The sequence below is a fragment of the Periophthalmus magnuspinnatus genome, chromosome 22, assembly GCF_009829125.3.
Source record: "Periophthalmus magnuspinnatus isolate fPerMag1 chromosome 22, fPerMag1.2.pri, whole genome shotgun sequence".
In the NCBI taxonomy this organism is placed as follows: domain Eukaryota; kingdom Metazoa; phylum Chordata; class Actinopteri; order Gobiiformes; family Gobiidae; genus Periophthalmus; species Periophthalmus magnuspinnatus.
Window position 1 is genome coordinate 28,728,416 of NC_047147.1, and position 23,560 is coordinate 28,751,975.

Here is a 23,560-nt window from a genome sequence, read left to right on the forward strand (position 1 = left end):
CATTTATTCACATTATTTGACTTTTTGCTTTTTCTTTAATATTACGTCACATTTTATCGTTTTATTGTCGTTTACAAAACAAATCCACAGCTGCGTGAGTTTAGATCCAGGTCAAACAGGTTCCATTGGTAAATAAGTGTCACTTTGTGCTGAAGTTTGGGACAGATTCATTAAATCTTTCAGAATTAAATCAGGAAAAGGTAAATGCGACGAGGAAAAGTTGTGCTGAGGAGAAGAGTCGGATGTGAAATCATAAGGACAAACGTTAGCGCGCTGCTTTTGGTACAGTGGGACGTGGGTGGTGTCTGAGGTGGTGTCTGAGGTGGTGTCTGAGGTGGTGTCTGAGGTGGTGTCTGAGGTGGTGTCTGAGGTGGTGTTTCGCAGCTCTCTACCTCCCCCTGGTGGTGGTTTGAGGCGTTTTCCTCTCAGGGAGCAGCTGTGGTGTGACTCTGACAGAGGAGCAGGTGGCGACGGGAGGAGGATGGAGTAAAGAGCAGGACAGGAGGGAAACGCCGCCATGTTTGTAGTTTTGTGGTGGTAGGACTGCGTTTCAGGGGTGTAGGGTTTGTAGGTCGGAGGAGTGTCGGGGTGAGAGGAGTTGAGGTAAAACTCCGACTCGTCCTGGTCTGATTCACGGGCGTCAGGTTCTCGTTGGAGGAGTAAAACTTTAGAGTATTTAGTGTCTGGACTGACACACGCCAGGCCCTGGAACGGGATCAAAATAATTATAAAGAAATTTAAATCTACAAAAATAAATAAAAACCCTGGGAAGAACAAAAGCAAATAAATAAACACGAGAGAGAAAGTTTTACAAGTGAAACATCCTGAGATTCACTCCAGAGAAAACACCGAGGGTCAAACATTTACTCTAACGTCACATTTAGTCAGAGAAATGTAGAGATTTTAATGAAGATTTGAGCTGAAGTTTGTCCAATACAAACAACTGAATCTATAGTTTTATCTTTTAGTAAAGTACTACTACTACTACTACTACTACAACTACTACTACTACTACTACTACAACTACTACTACTCATCACATGAAAACATCTGCTGAAGTAAAAGTATTCAAGTACCCATTTAAAAATGTACTTAAACATTAAAAAGTAAGAATGTGGTGCACATTTGGTGATTTTGACGCAGATTTGAGCTGAATTTTGTTTTTTTCTAGTTGTTTTTATTTTTTTATTTTTGTTTTGTTGAAATTATAAATGTGTAAAAATAAACTCAGCCTTTTCAGCAGCTCTCACACAATAAGAAAAATACTTTTAATTTTCAGTCCTGTTCAAAATGTAGTGCAGTAGAAAGTACAGATACTGCTCTGAAATGTACTCAAGTAAAAGTACAAAGTACACACTGTAAAATGTACTCTAGTATAAATCTGAGGTAGCTGTACTTTACTTCAGTGCAGTACTCTGTTCCACTGCAGTACTCACAGTGACACTACGTTTACTATTATTACTATTATATTATTATATTATTACTACAGCCGTGTATTTTTACTCTTATTCCACCAGACAAAAACTATGACAGCTGCACTTCACTGATTTAAATAAAGTTTATTTTGAAATATTACACTGGTCCTGGTTTATCTCGGGGGTTATGTTCTAAAAATAATCCGTGAAGTATCATCTTTATTTTTCACATTATTCTCTCTGTTTTTGTCTGTAAAACCCCTCACCACACACTTTATACACTTTTCTCACACAGGCGTTAACATTTTCTCACATTTCTCTCTCGTTTAAACTCTCTCAAAGTTCAAACCTTCGTCGGCGTCTTTGTCGGTGCAGAACGTTTCATCGACATTGTGGGTTTTGTCGGGGAGAAAACAAATTGCAAACGTACAGCACTTCAGAGTCACACTGAGATCCAACGTTTATGTAAATTTGTCTGAACACATTCTGTACTGGACAGGAGACACGGCACGGAGGAGACGGATGGACAATGGTCTACAGTCCAACAGCCAATCAGGACGCACGACACAATGGTCTACAGTCCAACAGCCAATCAGGACGCACGACACAATGGTCTACAGTCCAACAGCCAATCAGGACGCACGACACAATGGTCTACAGTCCAACAGCCAATCAGGACGTAGTGAGAGACAACTGTAATATTAAAATGTTTGTCGTTCGTACCGTCTTCGTCTTCGGGCTCCACTTGGCCACGCTGCTGTGGGACGGGTCTGGAATGTCCTCACACAACTTTCTCTTTACTCTGAAAAAAAATAAACACAAAATTATAGCAGCTGATGAGAATTTAAAGCGATAAAATAAAGTGAATAACGTCGCTCACAGGGTCTTTTCTGCCAAACAGCCGATGAAGAGGAGCAGCAGAGACAGCAGAGACACAGGGACGAGCACAGACGTCACCAGGGACATGTCCTCTGAGACTAAAACAAACCAAACCGTCACAAAAATAAAGTCACGTGGCGTCAGATTGAATGTTTGTGCTCACTTAGGTGCACGCTGGTGATCGGCCCGGCCTCCCCCTCCCCGACCTCTGTACTGACCCTCATCCAGAACTCATAATGTCCCGCGGACAGAGACACAGAGGACTGCCACGTGTCCCCGGGAAGAAACACTCCTGAAAGACAAAAGACAAGAAAAACAACAAATCAGAGACAGAGACAGAGACAGAGCACTGTGTCACATCACTGAAAATCATTTAAAATTGTGGATGAGTTTTTCCATTTCGTCGTCTTCTGTGACATTTAAACGAGACGCTGCAGGTGAAAAGGAAAGAAGTCAAATTTAGAAAAACTTTTACAAACATAAATGTAAAAAAAAAACAATAAATAAATTTTTGGGACATTCAAAATAGAAACGTGAAAAGGCTTAAATTTCTTCTTCTCTTTGTCGTCACATTAAATAATAAAATTACACACATATCGTAGCTTTAATATAAACTACATCTGACTGAAAATGAGCCTGAAAAATCTGTTAAAACTGGACAAAATCTGACTAAATTAAATACTAAAGTGATTAAATGAAATATTAAAACATCTTTCAGAGTCGACACTGATCAAAAAAATAAACCCTGAAACAGAACGAGTTTTATCTGTCGTTTAAGTCAAATATCAACACAAACGTGACGTCCTGCTCAAACTGAGAAACATTCACTTATTTTTGTTGTTGAAAAATAAATAAGACGTTTTGAACCAGGGTCTAATCACAAATAAGTACAGAGCAGTGGGCGGAGACAGGGGGTGGGGGGAAACAGACATTTTCAGAAACTCAAGTCTCAAAAACAGAAGGACTTTATTCAAACGTGTGATTGTTTCTAAAAACTTAAATATGAGGAAATGTCATTCTAAACGTCTCACTCACTCTTGGGCGGCAGATCTGTCGTCCTGTAGTAAAGACTGAAGTTTTTAATAAAACCATGAAGTTTCTCCACAGGAATCGTCCAACTGAGCCTCACGTTTAAGCCTGATGTCTGCACGCGCACATGAGGGCCAGCAGAGGGCGCTGTACACACACAAAACAACTTTATATAGAACATTTAAAAACAACTTCAGCTCAAAGCACCACACAAAAAACTCAACAAGAAACAGACGATAAAGTGACAGGACAAGAATAAAACACAAATAAATCAGGTCACACAGTTAAATACCAGGGAGGGACAGACAGAGGGCGCTGTTCCATAGTCTGTCACCTCTGGTCCTGACTTTGGCCACAGCGGTAGGAAATGACCTCTGACCTCAGGCTCTGGGAGGTCAGAGCTGCAGTGACTCCCTCAGAGAGAAGACAATTAAACATCATGATCCTGGTCTGTCATATTTTGTGTATTTTTTCCCGTTTGGTCACGTGTCTGAGTCTGGAGACCTGGCTCCTCCCACACACACCTGGGGCTAATCCACAATCAGCCGCACCTGAGGAGAATAAGACGAGCCGGGACCTGACACTCAGCGCCAGATCGTCCTCGTACCTGAGTGATCCTGCCCCTGGACCCTGCGTTGTGTGTGTTGTGTGTTTCACCTCCTTATCGTGTTGTGTGTTTCACCTCCTTGTCGTGTGTTGTGTGTTTCACCTCCTTATCGTGTTGTGTGTGTTGTGTGTTGTACCTCCTTGTCGTGTGTTGTGTTTTGTGTGTGTTGTGTTGTGTTGTACCTCCTTGTCGTGTTGTGTGTGTCGTGTGTTGTGTGTTTCACCTCCTTGTCGTGTGTTGTGTTGTACCTCCTTGTCGTGTTGTGTGTGTTGTGTGTTGTGTGTTGTACCTCCTTGTCGTGTGTAGTGTGTGTTGTGTTGTACCTCCTTGTCGTGTGTTGTGTTTTGTGTGTGTGTTGTACCTCCTTGTCGTGTTGTGTGTGTTGTGTTGTACCTCCTTGTCGTGTGTTGTGTTTTGTGTGTGTTGTGTGTTGTACCTCCTTGTCGTGTTGTGTGTTGTACCTCCTTGTCGTGTTGTGTGTTGTGTTGTGTGTGTTGTGTGTTGTACCTCCTTGTCGTGTGTTGTGTTGTGTGTTGTGTTGTACCTCCTTGTCGTGTGTTGTGTTTTGTGTGTGTGTTGTGTGTTGTACCTCCTTGTCGTGTTGTGTGTGTTGTGTTGTACCTCCTTGTCGTGTGTTGTGTGTGTTGTGTGTTGTGTTGTACCTCCTTGTCGTGTTGTGTGTGTTGTGTGTTGTGTTGTGTTGTACCTCCTTGTCGTGTGTTGTGTGTGTTGTGTTGTGTTGTACCTCCTTGTCGTGTGTTGTGTTGTGTGTGTGTGTTGTGTTGTACCTCCTTGTCGTGTGTTGTGTTGTGTGTTGTGTGTTGTACCTCCTTGTCGTGTTGTGTGTGTTGTGTTGTGTTGTACCTCCTTGTCGTGTGTTGTGTTGTGTGTTGTGTTGTACCTCCTTGTCGTGTTGTGTGTGTTGTGTGTTGTGTTGTGTTGTACCTCCTTGTCGTGTTGTGTGTGTTGTGTGTTGTGTTGTACCTCCTTGTCGTGTTGTGTGTGTTGTGTGTTGTACCTCCTTGTCGTGTTGTGTGTTGTGTTGTGTGTGTTGTGTTGTGTGTTGTACCTCCTTGTCGTGTGTACACATGTTGTGTTTCACTCTGTCCTGGCTCCTCGTCGTCATAAATCGCTGACACTGAAACTGCAAAACGTTGAAACGGCTCCAGTCCCTCTGTCAGAAAAAGACACACATTTATACACATTTATACATTATATTATTTATATTTATACAGATTTAACATTTATACAGATTTATACATTATATTATTTATATTTATACAGATTTAACATTTATACAGATTTATGTTATAAAAGAATAAAAGTGAAACATGAGTTTGAGGAGCAGGAGGAACAGACAAAACATCTGTGTTTCCTCCTCTTGGATATTTATTATATTTAATATATTTATTATATTTTCTGCTCCGTCTCAAAGTCAAATATGATGAAATAATAATATAATAATATTATTTTAATCACATTGAGACATTTCAAACAGTTTGTCTTTTTAAAAACGTGGCTGAGGTTAAACTTTTGACATTTTAAAAATGTAAAATACAAATGTTTTTTTGTTTTTTTTTTAAAGTGACTGAACGACATGAAACAAGAGCAGCCAAAAGTGTAACTGTACTGTGTGTGTGTGTGTGTGTCTATGTGTACTGTTTGTGTTTCACCCATTATCACGTGTTTGTGTGTTGTTGTGTTTTGTCTCTTGTTGTTGTTGTGTTGTTGTTGTTCTGCAGATGTAAATGAGCCTGACACAAAACAGACACATTTATGCTCCAGTTTTACAAAAGAATAAAAAATAAATGACAAACAAAATAAAAAAAACTCTTCCTTGTTTTTCTCCTGATCCACTCGTTCGTTCGTGTTTTGTCAGATGTTTGTGTGTTGTTGTGTTTTGTCTGTGTGTTGTTGTGTTTTGTCTGTGTGTTGTTGTGTTTTGTCTGTGTGTTGTTGTGTTTTTTCTGTGTGTTGTTGTGTTTTGTTGTGTTTTGTCTGTGTGTTGTTGTGTTTTGTTTCGTGGTGATTTTCCTTCAGTATCTGACGGCGTTTTCACACCTGTGATGTTCACGGTCGTCGTGGAGCCGTTGACTCGTTCCCAGTGGTAGGGGGCGCCGTTTCTCTGCGTCACCACAAACCACTGGACCACAAACCCACAGAGAGACGCCGCGTCTGGAGGCGGAGCCCAGGACAGACTCAGACACGCGTCGTCCAGCGGCGTCACGTTCAGTCGACTCGGACGAGGAGGAGACTCTGAGGAGACGATAAACACGAGATTATGAAGGAATCTTAAAGCTGCACGAGGGAACTTTCCTCGTGAGGAGTTCACCGCCGACTCGTCTCTACGGAGACGTTACAGCTCAGCCTTAAATCTGAAAAACATTAAAACTGAAGTGAATCTTTACATCTTTAAAAAACAGGAGGGTCCCCGCTCCAGAGATCTGACCTGTAACGCTCCTCTACATAATTTACATAACTTAATGCCACACTTAGGGGCTTTACAAGCAATAAAATCTCCATGGAAACAAGCTGATGGATCCTGCACCAAAACGAACATCATGAGAAACTTTAAAAAACAGACAAATCCAAAACCTGAAATGTAAAAACACAAACATCTGTAAAAGCTCCACTCTGGAACTTTTCCACTGGAGCTTCTGCCACATTTCACACTTTAACCTTTAACTTGAACTATCCATCCATCCATCCATTTTCTTCCTCTTATCCGGGGCCGGGTCGCGGGGGCATCAGTCTGAGCAGGGACTCCCAGACTTCCCTCACCCCGGACACGTCCTCCAGCTCCTCCGGTGGGACCCCAAGGCGTTCCCAGGCCAGAGAGACATAGTCCCTCCAGCGTGTCCTGGGTCTTCCCCGGGGCCTCCTCCCGGTGGGACATGCCCAGAACACCTCCCTAGGGAGGCGTCCAGGAGGCATCCTGAGCAGATGCCCGAGCCACCTCAGCTGGTTCCTCTCAACGTGTAGGAGCAGCGGCTCTACTCTGAGCTCCTCCCGTGTGACCGAGCTCCTCACCCTATCCCTAAGGGTGCGCCCGGCCACTCTGCGGGTGAAGAGAGGGGCTGAGCTGTCAACTGATCACCACCTGGTGGTGAGTTGGATCCGCTGGCGGAGGAGGAAGCCGGACAGACCTGGCAGGCCCAAGCGTATTGTGAGGGTCTGCTGGGAACGTCTGGCGGAGCCCTCCGTCAGGGGGGTCTTCAACTCCCACCTCCGGGAGAGCTTCTCCCTGATCCCGGGGGAGGTTGGAGACATGGACTCCGAGTGGGCCATGTTCTCCACCTCTATTGTCGATGCGGCTGCTCGTAGCTGTGGTCGTAAGGTCTGTGGTGCTTGTCGCGGCGGCAATCCCCGAACCCGGTGGTGGACACCGGAAGTAAGGGATGCCGTCAAGCTGAAGAAGGAGTCCTATCGAGCCTTGTTGGCTCGTGGGACTCCTGAGGCAGCTGATGAGTACCGGCGGGCCAAGCGTGCCGCGGCTCGGGCGGTCACAGAGGCAAAAACTCGGGGTTGGGAGGAGTTCGGGGAGGCCATGGAGGAGGACTATCGGACGGCCTCAAAGAGATTCTGGCAAACCGTCCGACGCCTCAGGAGGGGGAAGCAGTGCTTCACCAACACTGTTTACAGTGCGGGTGGAGAGCTGCTGACCTCGACTGGGGATGTTGTCGGGCGGTGGAAGGAATACTTTGAGGATCTCCTCAATCCCACTGTCACGTCTTCAGAGGAGGAAGCAGAAACTGGGGACCCAGAGGCGGACTCGTCCATCACCCTGGCTGAAGTCACTGAGGTGGTTGGCAAGCTCCTCGGTGGCAAGGCTCCGGGGGTGGACGAGATCCGTCCTGAGTACCTCAAGTCTCTGGATGTTGTGGGACTGTCTTGGCTGACACGTCTCTGCAACATCGCGTGGCGGTCGGGGACAGTACCTGTGGAATGGCAGACCGGGGTGGTGGTCCCTCTGTATAAGAAGGGGGACCGGAGGGTGTGTTCCAATTACAGGGGAATCACACTCCTCAGCCTTCCCGGTAAGGTCTATTCCAGGGACTGGAGAGGAGAATCCGACCGATAGTCGAACCTCGGATTCAGGAGGAGCAGTGTGGTTTTCGTCCTGGTCGTGGAACACTGGACCAGCTCTATACTCTCCATCGGGTCCTCGAGGCTCATGGGAGTTTGCCACAGTCCACATGTGTTTTGTGGATCTGGAGAAGGCATTCGACCGTGTCCCTCGTGGTGTCCTTTGGGGGGTGCTCTGGGAGTATGGGGTCCGGGGCTCTTTGCTAAGGGCTGTCCGGTCCCTGTATGACCGGAGCAGGAGCTGTGTTCTCATTGCCGGCAGTAAGTCAGACCTGTTCCTGGTGCATGTTGGACTCCGCCAGGGCTGCCCTTTGTCACCGGTTCTGTTCATTATATTTATGGACAGAATTTCTAGGCGCAGCCAGGGGCCGGAGGGGGCCTGGTTCAGGGGCCGGAGGGGGCCTGGTTCAGGGGCCGGAGGGGGTCTGGTTCAGGGGCCGGAGGGGGTCTGGTTCGGGAACCACAGGATTTCATCTCTGCTGTTTGCAGATGATGTTGTCCTGATGCTTCTTCGAGCCAGGACCTGCAGCACTGGGGCGGTTTGAGCCGAGTGTGAAGTGTCTGGGATGAGAATCAGCTCCTCCAAATCCGAGGCCATGGTTCTCGACCGGAAAAAGGTGGTTTGCTCTCTCCGGGTGGAGAGTCTCTGCCCCAAGTGGAGGAGTTAACTTGAACTGACACAGACTATTCTCCACAAAAATGCTGTTGCCTGGAATGTTCCACAGTAAAGAGTTTAAACTGTCGCCATGGAGACTGAAGACACATGGCCGTGTCACAGGTCAGATCTGTGGAGAGGCGAGGACACTGGACGTTTGTTTTTCAAGTTTGTTTTGAGCAATAAAAACACAGTAGATGGATAAGTTTAACACTGTGGAACATTCCAGACAAAGCTCTGACATCTCCATGGAGACCAGCAGGTGGCCCCTCCCCCTCAGAAAAGTGACATAATGATCAGATCCAGGAGAGACATTCACTCGTCACATCCGCTCTAAAGCGCAGCAATAACAGGAGATAAATGTGCATTTTCTTTGTGGTATTTGTAAAAGTTGAAGTACTCGCCTCGGTCTCGCTCTTTACCGAACCAGATCTGTGTCTGTGGCGACGCTCCGGCCGAGGTGGAGGCGGAGACGGAGCAGGAGCAGCGTCCAAGAGGCAGATTTAACAAACACGAGGAACGAGAAAAGTCCAGATCGCTGCAGTTTCCTTTGTCTGGAAGAAGTCGAGCGTTTTCATCCAAACACGTCACGTTGTAGAACAGGACTCTCCCATTGGCCGAGCCGAGGGGGAGGGGCTACAAACAAACGCCACTGAGGTTATGACATCATCTGAGATTCTGAAGACGTAATAATTTATGAACTTTATGAAAACGGCACTGATGTAATAAACATGAACAAATCATTTAAGAAGGAATCAGGATTTAGGAGCTGAGACTTTTCATGACTGTATTTGTCGGAGAATAAATCTGGAGCATAAGTATTAGCATTAGCATTAGCATTAGTGTTAGCATTAGCATTAGCCATCAGTTTTTCAGTGAGTCACTTTCACCTTTTTGTTGAAAATCAAACTGGACCATGAGCTCAGAGCACATTTTAAACACATGTTGTATTTTCTTCTTGAGTTTTCAGACTCTAAATGTTTGACAGAGTTTGCGTCGTGTCGCCGTGGAAACAGCTCCAGCATCATGTAGTATTAATAATCCATACTGACGTGAGTTGATGTATTAATAATAATAATAATAATAATAATAATAATAATAATAATAATAATAATAATAATAATAATCTCATTCCTCAGATTCACTGAGTCTGAAGTGAAACAGAATCAGCTCAGACTCTGGAGAAGTTCAGATAAAACATGAGTCTGGTTCATTTGTTCTTTTTTCTGTAAAAAACTGCACAGAATCATTTTTAAATGTGTCCAGACTCAAACACTGGACTCAGGACATTTGTGTTTTTCTGGTGTCACTGATGAACAGTTTTTATTGTAATAAAATGTGTTTTATTGTTCAGTGTCCGGGGGAGTCTGGAGCATAAGTCGCACTTTTTATACTTTGGCCGACGTGCGACTTATCCTCAGATTTATAAGTGAAATATTTGTTTTTTCTTCATGTTTTTCCTGGTGCGACTTATACTCCAGAAAATACAGTACTGTACTTTAAGTACATGATACAGTGTGTACTTTTTAGCAGTATCTGTACTTTCTGCTCCACTACATTTGATTTGAGGAGTTATTTTATTAAACTTTTGGAGTTGAAGCTTCGGCTTTGAGCAAAACAAAAATAAAAACACAAAACTCATCAGAACAATTAAAATATTGATTCATGTTTTTACTGTTCACCAAAAAAGTATAATTTTTGAATCAATATCACTAAATTTAACACTTTAAGAGTAAAAATATTTCACACGTGTTAATATTTAAAGTACATTTTTGAATGGTACTTAAATACTTTTACTTTAATAAAAGCAGTTTAATGTGATACTTTTATACCTTTTTACCTCTGTACTTGTACTTTTACTTAATAAAACTGAGTACTTCCTCCACAGTAATATGAAGTACTTTGCTCAGTGAAACAGTTGTACATTTTTATTTTGTTTTAGATTCTCAGACGTGTGGAGTTTATTTTCTTCTGCTTCGTTTGGAAACACAAACTAATAACGACGAGAGAAATAAACGACGTGATGATTAAATTTATAAAGTTCATAAAGTCAAATGTTCCTCCGTTCGGTCGTTTTAACTTTACCTTCCACATCAGAGACGTGAGTCTGTGTCCGTCTCGCTCAATAACTCGTCTCCAGAACATCGGCGCCGAAGACGGAGCTGAAACACCAAGTCAGATTATGTAACGAAATCAGATCATGTACCGAAATCAGATCATGTACCGAAATCAGATCATGTAACGAAATCAGATTATGTAACGAAATCAGATCATGTAACGACGTCAGGATTTATTATTTTAAATCAAACAAACACGAGATGAACAAATAAAACACAAAATGACTTTTCCACTGGGACGTTTTATTATAATATTGGTTCATTAAAATTATGAGCCAGAAAGATTTGATTTAAGGAGAAGCACCGGGCACAGAGCAGGTCATTACTTTGCCTGGAATGTTCCACAGTGTGGCATTAAACTCATTAAACTCATTAAACTTATTAAAATAATCTAACGCCCAATTATTCCACTGCAGTTTTTTATTGCTCAAACACTTTGGAAATCAAAAGTGTAGGAGAAAACGTTGACGCCACAGGACAAAGAACCAGATCTGCAGGTTTCACGAGGCGTTTTTAAGGAATGAAATAAGACAGATGTGTTTAATGCCGTACTGTGGAACATTTCAGGCAAATCCATCACATTTTAATGAAGAAAAGCATCAGAAAATAAACGAGCGTTTTGCCCGTGCGGCTGCAGACGGCGTGTGTGTACGTTACCGTCCTCTCCCGTCCGGCCGTGGAGCTCGTTGCTCCATTGGCTCCACGGACTGCGGTCGCTATGGTAACGATGCCGGAGCCTGAGCGTGTACTCGGTGTACGGGCGGAACACGCACGCCACAAAACTGAAGCTGGTCACCGTCACGTTAACCACGCTCACACCCGCCTTTAGTGACGAACAACAAAAGAATACAGATTAAACATTTAATCCACACACAATCACACACACAATCACACACACAATCACACACACAATCACACACACACAATCACACACACAATCACACACACAATCACACACACACAATCACACACACAATCACATACACAATCACACACACAATCACACACACAATCACACACACAATCACACACACACAATCACACACACAATCACACACACAATCACACACACAATCACACACACAATCACACACACAATCATCCACAGAACACTCTGGGGTGTGATTCTAACGGGAGGCACTGCTCTGTCTGAGCTTTATTTTAACACAATCTGACCATAAAGAGCCTAAGTCTCACACATAAAATGACAGTCACAAGTTAGCATTAGCACTAGCATTAGCATTAGCATTAGCTTTTCCAGCTGGTCACACAGTTTTTGTTGAAAATCAAACACTTAAACCGAATGAGCTCGGACCGACTGTCGTTTAAATCCATTTTGTATTTTTTCTTGAGTTTTCAGACAATCTTCAAACTTTGACAGTGTTTACTGACGTGTGCATTGTGTCGCCGTGGTAACGCCTAAAATGTCCATCCTCAGAGCGACAGACTGGAGGAAACGACTGAACAGTCATCTGTTTAATCACACTGTGGGTTTGACTCTTTCATTTGTTCAGATACAGGTGCACTCTGAGCTCGCCTCTCCACAGATCTAATGCCACATTCTGCAACATTTCAGGCATAGTAGTAACATTTCCATAGAGACGAGCAGGTGGTGGACTCCAGCAGAAAAATGTCATAGTGAATCTTTAGTTTAAGCAGCTCATGTCTGTTTCAGTGACGTTTGACTTTTATATTTCACTTGTGACGCCTGTGATCGATAATGTGATATATAATAAATAAACACAAACAAACACACGTATAATGTGATATATAATAAATAAACACAAACACACGTATAATGTGATATATAATAAACACAAACGCACGTATAATGTGATATATAATAAATAAACACAAACACACACACGTATAATGTGATATATAATAAATAAACACAAACACACGTATAATGTGATATATAATAAACACAAACACACGTATAATGTGATATATAATAAACACAAACGCACGTATAATGTGATATATAATAAACACAAACGCACGTATAATGTGATATATAATAAATAAACACAAACAAACACACGTATAATGTGATATATAATAAATAAACACCTGACTGTTCACACACACACACACACACACACACACACACACACACACACACACCTGTCCGTGGGCTCGGAGCTCCACCTGAGACCTCAGCCTCCCTTCGTAGATCTGACTTGTCGGGATCAGAAACAGAACTTCTCTTTTCTGCCATGTCAGGGTCAGACATCGCGGTCGGCCGGACACTTGAGTGACGCTGTTTAATGTTACAGGATGTAACTTTACTGGAAAAAACAGAATATTTACAGTATTTTTATCCTCGTATCATCAGTGAGACTCAAACTGGTGACTCTCTGGTGACTGGGTGAACATAAAGAGATAAAATACATGTCCCTCAGTGGACTTTCTTGGGTTAAAGATGCACTATGTACCTTTTTTGGTGGAGGGTTCATCCACTGTCTCCATGGAGATGCTGTTGCTTTGCCTCAAATGTTCCACAGTGGCATTAAACCTGCTGTATGTGTGTCCACACGTCACATGAGACGTGTCCCCATGAGCAGAAAACACGTGGGACAAAACAAAAACATCTCCATGGAGACGAGCGGGTCGTGTACTCCACTGGAAAAAAGTTACACACTGCCTCTTTAATCAGGGTTTATTTCACCTTCAGCTTCTCTCACTTCATTAAACTCTCACTCACTCTCTCACTTCATTAAACACTCTCTCACTCTCTCACTTCATTAAACACTCTCTCACTCTCTCACTTCATTAAACTCTCTCTCTCTCTCACTTCATTAAACACTCTCTCTCTCTCACTTCATTAAACTCTCTCACTCTCTCACTTCATTAAAAACTCTCACTCTCTCACTTCATTAAACACTCTCTCACTTCATTAAACACTCTCTCACTTCATTAAACACTCTCTCACTCTCTCACTTCATTAAACACTCTCTCACTCTCTCACTTCATTAAACACTCTCTCACTCTCTCACTTCATTAAACACTCTCTCACTCTCTCACTTCATTAAAAACTCTCTCACTTCATTAAACACTCTCTCACTCTCTCACTTCATTAAACACTCTCTCACTCTCTCACTTCATTAAACACTCTCTCACTCTCTCACTTCATTAAAAACTCTCTCACTCTCTCACTTCATTAAAAACTCTCTCACTTCATTAAACTCTCTCTCACTCTCTCACTTCATTAAACTCTCTCACTCTCTCACTTCATTAAACACTCTCTCACTTCATTAAACTCTCTCTCACTCTCTCACTTCATTAAACACTCTCTCACTTCATTAAACACTCTCTCACTTCATTAAACTCTCTCTCACTCTCTCACTTCATTAAACACTCTCTCACTCTCTCACTTCATTAAACACTCTCTCACTCTCTCACTTCATTAAACACTCTCTCACTCTCTCACTTCATTAAACTCTCTCACTCTCTCACTTCATTAAACTCTCTCACTCTCTCACTTCATTAAACTCTCTCTCACTCTCTCACTTTCATTAAACACTCTCTCACTCTCTCACTTCATTAAACTCTCTCACTCTCTCACTTCATTAAACACTCTCTCTCTCACTTCATTAAACACTCTCTCACTCTCTCACTTCATTAAAAACTCTCTCACTCTCTCACTTCATTAAACACTCTCTCACTCTCTCACTTTCATTAAACACTCTCTCACTCTCTCACTTCATTAAACTCTCTCACTCTCTCACTTCATTAAACACTCTCTCACTTCATTAAACACTCTCTCACTCTCTCACTTCATTAAAAACTCTCTCACTCTCTCACTTCATTAAACACTCTCTCACTTCATTAAACACTCTCTCACTCTCTCACTTCATTAAACACTCTCTCACTCTCTCACTTCATTAAACACTCTCTCACTCTCTCACTTCATTAAACACTCTCTCACTCTCTCACTTCATTAAACTCTCTCTCTCTCTCACTTCATTAAACACTCTCTCACTCTCTCACTTCATTAAACTCTCTCTCACTCTCTCATTTTCATTAAACACTCTCTCACTCTCTCACTTCATTAAACACTCTCTCACTCTCTCACTTCATTAAACACTCTCTCACTCTCTCACTTCATTAAACTCTCTCACTCTCTCACTTCATTAAACTCTCTCACTCTCTCACTTCATTAAACACTCTCTCACTCTCTCACTTCATTAAACACTCTCTCACTCTCTCACTTCATTAAACTCTCTCACTCTCTCACTTCATTAAACACTCTCTCACTCTCTCACTTCATTAAACACTCTCTCACTCTCTCACTTCATTAAACACTCTCTCACTCTCTCACTTCATTAAACTCTCTCACTCTCTCACTTCATTAAACTCTCTCACTTCATTAAACACTCTCTCACTTCATTAAACACTCTCTCACTCTCTCACTCTCTCACTTCATTAAACACTCTCTCACTCTCTCACTTCATTAAACTCTCTCTCTCTCTCACTTCATTAAACACTCTCTCACTCTCTCACTTCATTAAACTCTCTCTCACTCTCTCATTTTCATTAAACACTCTCTCACTCTCTCACTTCATTAAACACTCTCTCACTCTCTCACTTCATTAAACACTCTCTCACTCTCTCACTTCATTAAACTCTCTCACTCTCTCACTTCATTAAACTCTCTCACTCTCTCACTTCATTAAACACTCTCTCACTCTCTCACTTCATTAAACACTCTCTCACTCTCTCACTTCATTAAACTCTCTCACTCTCTCACTTCATTAAACACTCTCTCACTCTCTCACTTCATTAAACACTCTCTCACTCTCTCACTTCATTAAACTCTCTCACTCTCTCACTTCATTAAACACTCTCTCACTCTCTCACTTCATTAAACACTCTCTCACTCTCTCACTTCATTAAACTCTCTCACTTCATTAAACACTCTCTCACTTCATTAAACACTCTCTCACTCTCTCACTCTCTCACTTCATTAAACACTCTCTCACTCTCTCACTTCATTAAACTCTCTCACTCTCTCACTTCATTAAACACTCTCTCACTTCATTAAACACTCTCTCACTCTCTCACTTTCATTAACTCCCGTCTGACACCGCGGGGCAGTCGTGACGTCGCCATGACGACCGTGAGCTGTGACGCTGACACAGAAGTTATAGTTGACAGAGAGCTGCTCCATCTGCACCGTACAGGTGGTGTTTAAGGTGGAGCACGTCCAGAGCTTTAACCTACAGCACAAAAACAGAGAAAAACAGAGAAAAACAGAGAAATGATCACTGACACGTCCAGGGCCGTAGTCCTTCATCGTTTCATCGAAATCAGTAAAAATTACCCAGAATTAGCCTGAATCCACTTTTTATTGTGGTATTGTGGGTGTAGGACCAAAGGGACAGATTTACAGTGTTTTATTTACAAGGTGCGGGATTCAAAGTCAATAGTAATAGTCACAACTGGGGGCAGGAGGCAGAGCGGGAGCAGGACGGGACAAGGTAGGACAGACCAGAACCGGGACAAGACGGGACCAGGAACAGGACCAGGAGAGACCGAGCAGGAATAATCCAACAGGTGAGAGCCAAGGCGGAGGAGACGAGCCGGGAACCCAGACGGGACAGGAGGCGAAGACAAAGGGTGAACTTTACCAGAGCTGGAGCGCAGAGGCAGGAGCAGGAACGAGCGGGAGAACAGGCACGTTCGGTGATTGTGGTGATGCGCTCCAGGCGCGTGCAGGAGGAGTCAGGGACTCCGCCCAGCTCCAGGCAGACAGGTAGGGGAGGGGGAGAGGACACAGGAGGACAGGCAAGACAGACATTGTGACATTTATTTAGTTCACAGGGCAGAAGTTAGTGAATGAAGTAACTGAATATTTGGTATTTATTTGTAAAAAGTCAGATTAAACCCATGATCTTCATATAAACAGAGTTTCTGCGTGAGCTCCCCCTGCAGGGGAAGGTTTGTCAGTGCAGGTTGTGTCAGATACACAGAGAATAGGGACAGTAATAGTAACAGTAATAGTAACTGTAACTGTAATAGTGTTGAGCTTTTGCCACGCCCCGATTAATCGATGGAAGTGTCTTTACTCGATCTCTACACAAATGATCAAACTTGTCATTTTTTTTGAGTTTCTTCTTTGCACTGACATCCTTCAAACTGACACTTTATTAATAATTAACACATAATTATAATATTTACATATTTACATATTTCACACAGACGTGTGTCGTGGTGACTCCTACATTTCCATCAGTGATGCACATTTTCAGGAGCACGTTTTAAACGTGTTGTATATATTTTTATATTTCCTGAGGCGACAGGTTGGACTCAGTTTACTCCACGTAAAAGTGACACGTCACGACAAACTCCACGTTTATGACTCAACACGACCAAAAAACACACAAATGTTTATCATGTTTATTAAACGTCACCAGTTTTATTTTTGGCTCTGACTGAACTTCATCAGTTTGACACGTGTGAAATAAAGTCCTCAAGAATAAAGACGAGGAGACAGAACACGACAGAGACACAACAGAGACACGACAGAGACACGACAGAGACACGACAGAGACAGAACAGAGACACGACATAGACACACCAGAGACACACCAGAGACACGCCAGAGACACAACAGAGACACGCTAAAGATGAGCAGAACACGCCAGAGTCACTCCTCGTCTAATCAGTTGCACTGATCATTGAAACGTGTGGATTAAACATAAAACTCTTCAGACAAGTTTCTGAGGGAGTAACATTATAACACGGAGGAAACTCCAAAAAGTCACAGTTTGTCACTGTTTTTAAACTCCACCCTCATTTACAGAATCATCTGGATCATTTCAGTCCTGGAGATGTTCACATGAAAACTACCACTTGATGACATCACAAGGTGGAACAGAGCGTTTTGATCTTTGTAGATGTGACAGACTAATAATAAAGTGACTCAAACATGTGAATGAAAAAAAAAACTCCAGTGTGTTTCTGACACATTAACATCATTAGAACATGGATCAGAACCTTTAATCTTAAACTTGTGTAAATCTTAACTCGACACTTAAGTCAAACGTTTCTGTCCATGTCCTTCTCTGCCTCCTGTGTCTCCCTGTGCTCTCCCCCTCCCTCACCCGTCTGAGTCTGGAGCTGGGTGGAGTTCCTGGCTCCTCCCACGTGCACCTGCAGCTCATCAGCACAATCACCTCCACCTGCTGCCGGGTACAAGATGGACCAGCTCAAGTGTCAAACGTGAATGTTCCAGCTCTGTTTTTGTTTTCTTTGTTACCTACTTTTTGATGCTGACTGGATTTTGCTGCTCCTCAGATTCCTGCTCTCTCGCTCGTCCCTGCTCCTGGTCTCTGGTTCGGCTCCGGTACAGTCTACTCCTTGTCTTCACCTCCTTGTCTCGTCTTGGACTCTGGCTTGCTCCACGTTCCCCGCTCCGGCTCTCGTTCCTCGGACCGCTCCTGCTCGGTTCTCTCTGGCTCCGTTCCCGGTCCTGTCCTCGTCCCGGTCCTGTCCTCGTCCCGGTCCTGTCCTCCGCGACGCATCCCCGGACTCCGGCCCGCCCCCTGCTCCCGCTCCTCGTTGGTTTAATGAACTCTTGTCACTTATTGCACAAACTGTAAATAAACACTGTAAATGCCCTGAGTTCTGCACTACGCCAGACATTACGACACCAACTCACTCAGGTTTGTGCTTTTGGAATAAATAAAGTAGATTTTGACAATATTCTGACAGTTTATTGTAAATACATTTTGCAGTTTGGTGATTTACTTGATTCAAAAGGTGAAGCTGTAAAATAAATCTCATCTGTGTTTAATGTTTTGTGCTGAGGCTCGTGTCCCGGTGACTCACTGTGGGGTGATTCTCTGCAGAGTCAGAGAGTAGTGTGTGGTCTGGGCGTCTCCGGGCGTCCAATCACACGTGACATTGACCCGGTGGATGAAAACACAACCAATCAGAGCAGGAGCTTTGAGGCCAGAGCAGAACACTGAGAACACAAAATAAAACAGTTTATTAAACTAATCCAAGTCTAAACAACAGATATGAGTGCGGTGAAAAGATTCTGTTCAACAAAATAAACTCACAAATAAAACACACGTCTGCAGAGACGATTTACTGAAGCTGAAGGGCTTCAAACTGTGACCAGAGCCAAACGTGGACAAATGTGGACAAACGCGGCCTTTCTCAGGACACTGAGACGATTACTTACAGTGGGACACAAAAGTATTTATTTATCCACCAATTGTTCAAGTTCTCCCTCTTAAAAAGATGAGACGCCTGTAATTTTCATCATAGTTTCACTTCAACTATGAGACAGAACGAGCAGAAGAATAAAACTGTCTGATTTTTTAAAAATATATTGGTAAATTATGGTGTAAAATAAACATTTGGTCAATAACAAAAGTTCATCTCATACTTTGTTATATTCTCTTTGTTGCAGTGACAGGTCGTTTTCTGTCTCCAGAGGTTTTCTCTGTTGCTGTAGTTTGGTCCGTTCCTCCTGCAGATCTCCTCTAGAGCAGTGATGTTTTGGGACAACACGGACTTTCAACTCCCTCCAAAGATTTTCTATGGGGTTGAGATCTGGAGACTGGGCCACTCCAGGACCTTGAAATGCTTCTTATGAAGCCACTCCTTCGTTGCCCGGGCGATGTGTTTGGGATCATCAGAAAAAACAGCCCCAAAGCATGATGTTTCCACCCCCATGATTCACAGTAGGTCTGATGTTCTTTGGATGCAGCATTCTTTCTCCTCCAAACACGACACGTGGAGTTTTTACCAAACAGTTGTATTTTGGTTTGATCTGACCCTGTGACATTGTCCCAATCCTCTTCTGGATCATCCAAATGCTTCTGTCAAACTTCAGACGGGCCTGGACATGTCCTGTCTTCACAGGGGACACGTCTGGCACTGCAGGATTTGAGTCCCTGGGGGTGTAGTGTGTTACTGATGGTCCCTTTGTTACTTTGGTCCCTCTGCAGGTCATTCAGGAGGTCGCCCCGTGTGGTTCTGGGACACTTAGAGTAAAAAGTTAAAGTTTGTGACAAAGTTTTTCTTCAACAGAAATGACTGAATCGATTCGTTTCCAACTGTTTTTATTTATTTCTGTTCACTTGAAACACAAATGTGTTAAAAATAAACCCTCAGAGTTTTCAGCAGATCTCAAAAAAGAATAAAAATACTTTTACTTTTCAGTCCTGTTATAAATGTAGTGGAGTAAAAGTACAAATACTGCTCTCAGATGTAGTAAAATAAAAGTAAAACGTATCCACTTTAGAATCTACAAAAGTAAAGTACAAATACTTCAAATGTGTACTTTATACAGTACTTTAATACTTTCACCTCTGGCCTCAGTGAAACTCGTCTGGACTGAAGCAGATTTGGTTCTGATGAAACGATGTCTGTGAGAATATTTGAGAAGTTTATTTTCATTGTTTTCATTTGTTGCTCAAGTCATTTCTTTTTGTTTGTTCAATTTAAAAAGTCAAAAACAAAAGAATCAGACGTTTAACATAAAAACTGTTCTGAGCCTTGACTTTACGACACAAACAAAAGGAGCAGAAGAAGCTCCGCCCCCTTTCACAGATTATTATTAAAACATTTATTTTAGACAAAACCAAATGAGTCACAACAAATGACTCACAAAAGAAACAATATTTTATATAACGACACAACGGCCTTAAACACAAAACATAAACCTATTTATTATTTTATCACTTTATCGATCACAGATCAAACCGTTTTTGGTCAATATCTATATTTATATTGTCCAGGCCTGATACACAATCACATTCTGAAGTGTGTTAATAAATAAAGACAATAAAAGATTAAACTGAATCTAATTTATGCCACAATAAACACAACACAATCTAAAACACAACACAATCTAAAACACAACACAATCTAAAACACAACACAATCTAAAACACAAACGTTTGTGTAAATCTACAAAACCCTGAGCTGCACAAACTTCAGAACGACACAGTTTTTGTTCAGTTTGTGTTTGAGTCAGATTCAGTCTGTGGTTTAAAACTGAGAGTCAAGAAATAAACAAAAATGTCACAACTGAGAAGAAACTGCAACTGTGTGTACTCTGTGTACTGTGTGTACTGTGTGTACTGTGTATGAACGTGCATTGTGTCGTGCGTCCTGATTGGCTGTTGGACTGTAGACCATTGTGTCGTGCGTCCTGATTGGCTGTTGGACTGTAGACCATTGTGTCGTGCGTCCTGATTGGCTGTTGGACTGTAGACCATTGTGTCGTGCGTCCTGATTGGCTGTTGGACTGTAGACCATTGTCCATCAGTCTCCTCCGTGCCGTGTCTCCTGTCCAGTACAGAATGTGTTCAGACAAATTTACATAAACGTTGGATCTCAGTGTGACTCTGAAGTGCTGTACGTTTGCGATTTGTTTTCTCCCCGACAAAACCCACAATGTCGATGAAACGTTCTGCACCGACAAAGACGCCTACGAAGGTTTGAACTTTGAGAGAGTTTAAACGAGAGAGAAATGTGAGAAAATGTTAACGCCTGTGTGAGAAAAGTGTATAAAGTGTGTGGTGAGGGGTTTGACAGACAAAAACAGAGAGAATAGTGTAAAAATAAAGCTGATACTTCGCGGGTTTCATTTCTTGTGGGTTATTTCTAGGACTTGCTCGGTTCAGTTCGGCTCAGCTCTGATGGTTCTGTTTTTTTTATCTCGACTGACGAGTTTTACAGAACCAAAGTTTCAGGAAGAAGCTTCTGTTTCCTCTGAACTGGGGATGGACAGAATGACAAAGTGTTTAGAATCTGACCAGACAAATGAGACACGTGTGCGACTCTGACAAACATCAACAAACAAAACACCAAGATATAGAAAAGAAAATAGAAACAACGTCACTATGTGTCAATAAACCAGGACTAAACCAGGACTGAACCAGGACCCAAAAGGACTCTCTTTTAATGTTCATTTTAAGATGATTATTTCTGTTTTGATTTGTTTTATTGTGATTTTATTGTCTTTTCTTTTCTGTAAAAAACTTTGACTTTTTTGCTCCTTTAATGTGACATAATCATGTGTCACATTATGACATTATAAAAAATAAACTCAAGTTGATGAGAAAAACACTGATCAGTTTAGAACAAACTGTCCAAATATGAAGTGATTTGACTTTTATTGATCACAAACATGAGGCCCATTAAATCCATGGATTATTATTCAGTTACATTCATAAATACTTCTGTTTACTTTTATTGTACGAGTATTTCACCTGATACAATTTTGCCCGATGACGTTTTTTTTCGTATTTTAATTTTGCAAACATTAATATTTACCACATGAAGTGTGTGTCAGAACAGATGACGCACAAAAGTGTGAGACACATGACAGACGTGTGTAAATGTCAAAGTAAAAGAAGAGACGCAAAAGAAGAAAACAAACATATGAAGATAAAGTGTAAATGTTCCATCTGAACGTGTCCAGAGTTTTCAGACGTGACGAGGATAAAACTGTAACTGATGTTTTTATAGAATGAAAAACTCATCAATGATTTGAATCTTTGTGTTTTTCTCACGTCAAACTTTTCAAACCAAAACAACTCGATCGTTTGTGTTTAGAAAAGACAAGGACGTCCACAAAGACTCTGTCAGTCACACACGATTTCCACCTGAGAGTTTGAAAATAAACTTTAATAAAATGATTCAAACGTACCCACAAAAGAGCCCACGGCGAGCAGCCCCGCCCACAGCCTCCACGCCATCAGCAGCCCCGCCCACAGCCTCCACGCCGTCAGCAGCCCCGCCCACAGCCTCCACGCCATCAGCAGCCCCGCCCACAGCCTCCACGCCATCAGCAGCCCCGCCCACAGCCTCCACGCCATCAGCAGCCCCGCCCACAGCCTCCACGCCGTCAGCGCCACGTGCAGCGTGTTCACATCTCACCTGGAAAAGGAAGAACTTAAAGGAAGTACTTTTTTAAATTTACATTAAAGTTTAAACGTGTCTGGAGCCGTTTGTCGAGTTTGAGGTTCGTCCTGTTCAAACACGTCGACGATTACGACACAAATATGACACAAATACGACAAATATGATCCTCTGGCGAAATGTCGTCAGCAACGACTAAAAACACTCAGGAAAGTTTAGGGTAAACGGCACATGTGACACACACACATTCACACACACATCTTCAGACACACCCCCACACACATTCACACACACACATTCACACTCACACACACACCCCCACACACACATTCACACACACACCCCCTCACACCCCCACACACATTCACACACACACACACACATTCTCACACCAGTGTACACAACGTGGGTCGAGTGTCTTGCTCAGGGGCACAGTGACAGCTGTGGGAGTTGGACTCACACCTCCGTCCTGTGAGTCCGTGGATCTGAGACATTTGAACCACAAACCTTCAGATCAGGGGACAAACTCTACCAACTGAGCCACTGTCTGGAGGATGTGTGAAAATATCAAAATATTGAAATATCGTATCATTTTATTTAATGATACAGTATCGATATCGTGGGCGGCTGTATCGATATATTTTCTGTATATTTTATCGAATTATTCTGTCACATCTACATTTGTGCGTCTCGTTTATCAAAACATTCACTGATTTAAACTGTTTATTTCATATTATCTTTGGTCTAACACAGACTTTTACTCTCAGTTGTTTCAGTCGTTTTGTTGTTTCAGTCGTTTTGTTGTTTCAGTCGTTAAACTGCACGTGTCTCTGTGTAAACGTGGAGCTCGTATAAACTGAATGAATAAAACTCCACGAGTGTC

General features: G+C 42.5%; 1 protein-coding gene across 1 annotated transcript; it reads right to left on the minus strand.

The window, feature by feature from the left end:
- Window positions 1-111: 111 nt before the first annotated feature.
- LOC129457327 (interleukin-6 receptor subunit beta) lies at window positions 112-22,514 on the minus strand. Its single transcript, XM_055230947.1, has 14 exons — window positions 22,466-22,514; window positions 18,625-18,760; window positions 15,856-16,010; window positions 12,916-13,079; window positions 11,446-11,611; window positions 10,757-10,833; window positions 9,076-9,307; window positions 5,992-6,186; window positions 5,000-5,104; window positions 3,330-3,470; window positions 2,458-2,586; window positions 2,296-2,392; window positions 2,139-2,217; window positions 112-705 (listed from the first exon to the last, which is right to left on the minus strand). Exons 1-14 carry the CDS (start codon window positions 22,512-22,514, stop codon window positions 112-114), a joined length of 2,319 nt encoding a protein of 772 aa, XP_055086922.1.
- Between the last annotated feature and the right edge of the window lie 1,046 nt (window positions 22,515-23,560).